General features: G+C 42.9%; 1 protein-coding gene across 1 annotated transcript in view; it reads left to right on the top strand.

Moving 5' to 3' along the window:
- The first annotated feature begins 1,070 nt into the window (after positions 1-1,070).
- The window catches only part of ZBTB2 (zinc finger and BTB domain containing 2), a 7,333-nt gene continuing 2,637 nt past the window's right edge, over positions 1,071-5,766 (top strand). Inside the window, exon 1 of the mRNA XM_018557371.1 lies at positions 1,071-1,257. Within this exon, the coding sequence (XP_018412873.1) occupies positions 1,085-1,257 (173 nt within the window). The 5' untranslated portion in view covers positions 1,071-1,084. The remainder of the gene's footprint in view (positions 1,258-5,766) is intronic.

Raw genomic sequence — 5,766 nt, 5'->3', positions numbered from 1 at the left:
ATGGTTGAGTGGTTTATTTGCAAAGATGGATCACTTTAACTCTGGAAGATATTCTTTTTTCCCCCCCTAACATCTTCCCGGACAGCATCTTGAGATATGGAGGCTCCTCCCAATCCCACAGGAAACACGTCACCAATAACCTTTTAAAAGGCCCGCCTTCTGGCCAGCTCCTCAGTCTTTTGTGTTTCCTCAGGCAACCTGAGGATGCGCGTCACAGGAACACTTGGGAAGAGCCTCCATATGGCAAATAGCCAGGGCGGGTTGTTAGAAGGTGTACTGATGAAATCCTACAGTACAAATGAAGGGACTCATCTACCAGATTCCAGGATACTTAACTATTTGACATTTTTGGGACAAGGGGAATTGGGCTAGGAAAAAGAACCCTTATGAAAGTAGATGTGATAAGTATTAGGAAAGATTTTCTGTGCTGAAGGCGTTTAGCCTATGAGGCAGTTAGGAGAGAAGAAGGGGACCGCCGCTCCTCTCTAAATTTGGTGCCCTGGCATACCTATCCAGACCTACCATCCCAAGTACAGGTATTCCACCTTGCTTCTTGGTCACTGGCTTTAATGTATTTCCAATAGGGTCATAAACAGAAATTTAGACTCTCCTGCACTCTGTTTAAAACAAAACCAAAAATGATCTGGAGTTTGGCTTATAGAATATGGATAATAATACAATATGGAAGAGCAAGCATATAAAAGAGTGGAATTCTTATTCAAAATGACTTTGATGCAACTGCAATAGCATCCTAAGACATGTGCTATAGTGAAATACACATTACTTTGTCTTTAAACTGCAAAAAACTTTACATAGAACCCTGAGTGAACGGCAACGCACCCCTGGTATATCAATGAGAAAAAGTTCAATATTTCAATGGGGTTTTTTAGGTGCTCTGTGACCAAAGCCAAAATCGTATGAAACCATTCATTATCCAGACAATGAACTTCTCATTTATCTGCTTTGTCTGTAAGTGTTTGGTACTCTTCAATCGCTGCTAATATGTACTAATCAAGTCATTGTACCTTTTATGCAAATAAAACTCTTGTACTTTGTGTGTTTTTTCAGGCTTCACTGAGACAAGATGGATTTGGCCAATCATGGACTTATACTTCTGCAACAACTAAATGCCCAGAGAGAATTTGGATTTCTCTGTGACTGCACAGTAGCCATTGGTGATGTTTACTTTAAAGCACACAAGTCGGTCCTTGCATCGTTTTCCAACTACTTTAAGATGCTCTTTGTTCACCAGACAAGGTAATATGTCTGATATCCATTACATACAGTACTACCTTTCTGTGATTTCAAATCTGTTGACTTGGTCTTAAAATAGCAAGTTTTTAAGTGTTCAGAAATTAAACTGTTCACAAATGACTGACCAGCTTAAGTGAGAGAAAATCTCTTTACAGGGCCCTGCAAAGCAGTAAAAAACACAGAAGTTCTAATCCTTCTATACTGTTCAAAACTTTAAAAATAACAATTTTGGTTAGACTTGAGAGTTAGGGTTCACTTCAGCAGAGTGCAAATCTTCTAAAGTACTGTGCTTAGATGCTGGGTGCACTACATCAGCTCTAGACTACTCTTGTGTAGGACAGCATTGTTTAGGAATATTATTTCATTAGTTGCACATGGTAATGGAGACTTTCGGCCACAAGATAAGTGTGAATTGCAAGGGGTTTCCTAGATTCTAAGTGTGAGTGAAGTTAAGGATTCATTTTAGGAGATATGTTTTAGAGTTCAGGTGTTAGAAGGTGTAATTGTTCTGGGGTCAGGACATCTTAAGGAACATGTTTTCTTTGTAACTCTGTTTTGTGCCCCTGCACTGTGTACTGTAAAGGCAAATGAGAACCTGGTAAGTTCCTTAGTGCCATCTAACCAGGAGCTACAGAAAATGTGCTTCCAGCATTAAAAGGTGTCTGCTAGGAGGTCAATCTTTGTAGAGCCTTATTAATACCATCTTGTCCGTTCTGTTCTGAAAGCTTTAACCAGTCCATAGGGAATAATTTGTCCCTGTTTGTAATACCTCCAGAACAGAAGGTGGTGATAATCTAAAATATAATTTGCTAAAATTCTTACAATTACCTTGGGGGAGTAAGCAAAGCTGGGGTTTAAGATGTTTTGTTGTGTAAATTATAAACCTTTGTTCACACTAGTTGTTGTGCTGGAAGCACATTTTTTTACAGAGGATTTGGACATTGGCAAGCACAAAAAAAAGTGACCAGCCTGTTATAATCCCTCTCCACTCCCAGCATGCCTCAGTTTTTTTTGCTAGTGTCCTAGGATATATGTAATCTCTACTGCATAATGTTTAAATGTAATTATTTATTGTTTTCAATCAAGACTTATTCACATGCTGCTTGAGCTGGTCTCTTTCTGCAGCTATCCAGATTGACACATCCTCGACAATAGCTTTGGAGGCCTTACCTGGACCCCGCTGGACTGGATGATTGTGCGTTCTGCCTGGAACTTGATCTGGGGGCACTGGGCTCTGCTTGTGGCGCTTTCCAGACCTGTGTGTTCATACTTCTTTGACTAGCTGTATGCACCAGGGGCTACTTTGTTTATTACAACCATTGGGTGCCACTAATAAACACAGAGGAATTGAGCGCTGCATAACTGTCTGGAGTGTCATGCATCCACGCTCTGTTTCTGTACCTTACCGCCATTGCTCCTTATTGCAAGGGACATGCAGTTTCACCTTGGTTAGTCCTTTCAGCCACCTACAGTGACTTGGTTACATTTTTCTCCATTTTAACCTTTCCTACTCCCAGCAGTTAGTTTGCAATTGCTCAAGGTTTTTACCTTTTTTTTATTGGAGCTAAAATGTTCTAATTTGCTGGCTTTGTGTCCGATCACAAACGCATGGTGGACAGTCCTGCTGCATCAAGTCTTTCTGGCTCTTGTCATGCTCTGCTAACAGTTCTGGGGCAGCCTGCAGTGTTCCCTGCCAAGGACCTGGCACTGACCGCGTGGAATGACTGAGTCCTTTATCCCTTGGAGTTCTCCTTTCCTCCGTCCAGTGTGGCCCCTTCCTCTGGTTTAAACTGGGAAGATTTTGCCACAGTTAGTTGAGAAGGATTTTGTCAAATTGTATTTAATTGCTGATTCTGACTGCAGAAGACACAGGCATACCTCTACCCCTTCCCCAGGGGAACCCTTATTTGTAGGGATGCACCGACACCATTTTTTCCAGACCGAGTACGAGTAACGATACTTTTCCCCAAATATTTGCTGATACCATTTATTAGGGTTGCACAGATACCAAGTACAGTACTCGGTACGAGTACATGTACCGATACTTTTGCGCTCCAAGACTAGACTAGGAAAAAATTATTTGTAAGGAGCACACGGAGCTCCTGGGATTTGTACATCTCTGTTTTAATGTATGATTTTGTTTTTATAAATAAAGGGATGCACGGATACCAGTTTTACGAGTACTGATACTTGTCCAAGTATTTTCAGATACAGGTACTGATACATTTTTGTTTATTGTCATGTGACAGTTTTTCTAAAACAATACAGACTAATGATTTCAGGACAGTGGTGGAGCACCAGAGCCAGGTCCCAGCGGCAGCCCTGGTAGTTCTCATTAAAAAATGCCAAGTATCGACACTGGTACTCGAAAAGTATCTGTGCATCCCTACTAATTATCAATACTTTTTTTTGTGTCATGGCAGTTTTTCTAAAACAATACATATTAATGATTTTAGGATAGTGGAGGAGCGCCAGGGCCCGGTTGCAGCTGCGACCCTGGTAGTTCTGCCACTGACTTCAAGCTGTAGAGGGACTACAAATCCCAGTGATACATTTATACAGCAATGCAGAGTACCACTCGCTATAGAGGACAGCAAATTCTGGCAATACATTATATAGTAATGCAGAATAATATGAAGCTACATACTCTGTGTTGCTGCAGGGTGTCAGCCTGATGTCTCCAGTGTCTCAAGAGGGTTGCACGGGCTTTTGGGAGAACCCTTTGGTTGAAATGTTGGGCACCAAAACAAGCATTTTAAAAAGCGTTTGCTATGCATGCCTTTAATGATTAAGGCTGTTACTGGAGGTAAAAGTACTCGTGTAACCCAAAAAAAGACGCTTGTGCCTCATGCTGAGAAGATTCATCCCCCCACTGAAGCCTGTGACACACTGCACGTGAAGCAGCGTGGAGTGGTGGTGCACGGACCTTCTCGTGCAGTTTGTTGTGTCATTTTCATTGTGGCGCATCAGCTTGCGAGGGCTCGCATAGTATAAACCTGCACGTCACAATGCAAAGTCCATTTGGTTGTGACGCGCGAGCCGATTGGCTGAAGATAGTCTTTCATCTGGCCGCACTCAGCTCACACACACTGCATGCTTTGCTCGACACGGCTTTGCATGCTCCGACAGTCGGCTCTACAAGTTTAAACAGAGTTCCGGCGGCAAAAGTCGCCGGGAGTCTGTTTAAACAGCCCCGATGCTGGCGACGTACACTGTATGTCGTCAGTCACGAAGGGGTTAAGGCAAAAAAGAGTTCCTTTTCATTACTCTGTCTCCAGTGTCTTAGGCAAACGTTAAGCCAGGAGCCCAATTTCACCAGAAACCCTGTGCCCCTAAATCCCCTAAACTGGCAGACAAATCCTCTTCAGCTTGAATAAGTGCACCCACTTTACAAAATGGGGGAAACATCTGCCTTTGCAGACATTGGGCAGTCAGCATCTCAGATGCTTGGGTATGGGAGGTGGTTTCAAGGGGCTACAAGCTAGAGTTCTGCTCCCAAACCCCTCCATGGCTGTCAACCTTCCATTGTCACTGGTCAGATAAGCATACCTCCATGCAGCCTTAGGAACTGGGGCAATAGCACCCTGCTCCAGAAAATCCTGTTTTAGGGATTTTACTCAAACCTTTTTACATTTCCAAAATCATAAGGAGGTTTTTCACCCCATCTTTTATCCCAAAGCACTGAACATCTTTATTTGGTCACAAAACATTTTTTTTTTTTTAATCCACCACGTCTGCCATAGACTTCCTTTATCAGGGAGACTTTCTGGAATCTAGACATTGGCACATACTTGCAAGTTACTATTTTTACAGAACATCGGTGATTCCCTTTGCTGTGGGGCCTTAGCTCTTCCAGTTCGTAGCCCTGCCATTCAGTCTGTTCCACACAACATGTTTTCACCAAGATTCTAGTCCCTGTGCTTGCCTTGTTAAGCACTCAGGGAAACCACATTGTGGGCTATGTGGATGACCTTCTGTTGAAGAACCGTTTCTGGTGTTACAGAATGACATGTTGGTATTAAAGCCTCCTTCCTTCCAAAGGTGGTTTCAGTCTTTCACCCTAACCAGAACATTGTGTTTGTCCCTCTGTCTGGCCCCAGTCTTCATTGTCTGGATGTCATCCCTGATGGTTACCATAAAGGGGAAGCAGCTTCTCGTTGCACCATTTCTCACTGACTCGGGTAAATCATCATTCAAGTTTATGGTCTTTTGGGATTGGGTTACATCCGTTCCTGTCAGGGCACACTCTACTAGATCTGTGAGTGCTTTTTGGGATCAATCAAAAGATTTGCAAGGCTGCTACCTGGTCCTTTAGTGATACATTGTCTGTGTTTTACCCGATGTTCAGGCTTCTTTGATGCCAGCTTTGGGTGCAATGTCCCTCCTGCGGTTCTTTGAGCTGCAGGTAGTCCCAAGTTTGTTTTATAGTTGAGTAAAGTTTGTGTTTTCTGTTGGACTGCTTTTAGATGTCCCAAATGTCTCTGAATCCTGTGTCCCCCCCGTCCCGTCCCC

Source organism: Nanorana parkeri, unplaced genomic scaffold (assembly GCF_000935625.1).
Source record: "Nanorana parkeri isolate BGI_ZX_2015 unplaced genomic scaffold, ASM93562v1 scaffold281, whole genome shotgun sequence".
Taxonomy (NCBI): domain Eukaryota; kingdom Metazoa; phylum Chordata; class Amphibia; order Anura; family Dicroglossidae; genus Nanorana; species Nanorana parkeri.
Note: the sequence above shows the minus strand (reverse complement) of the source record. Positions and strands in the feature narration are given on the sequence as shown.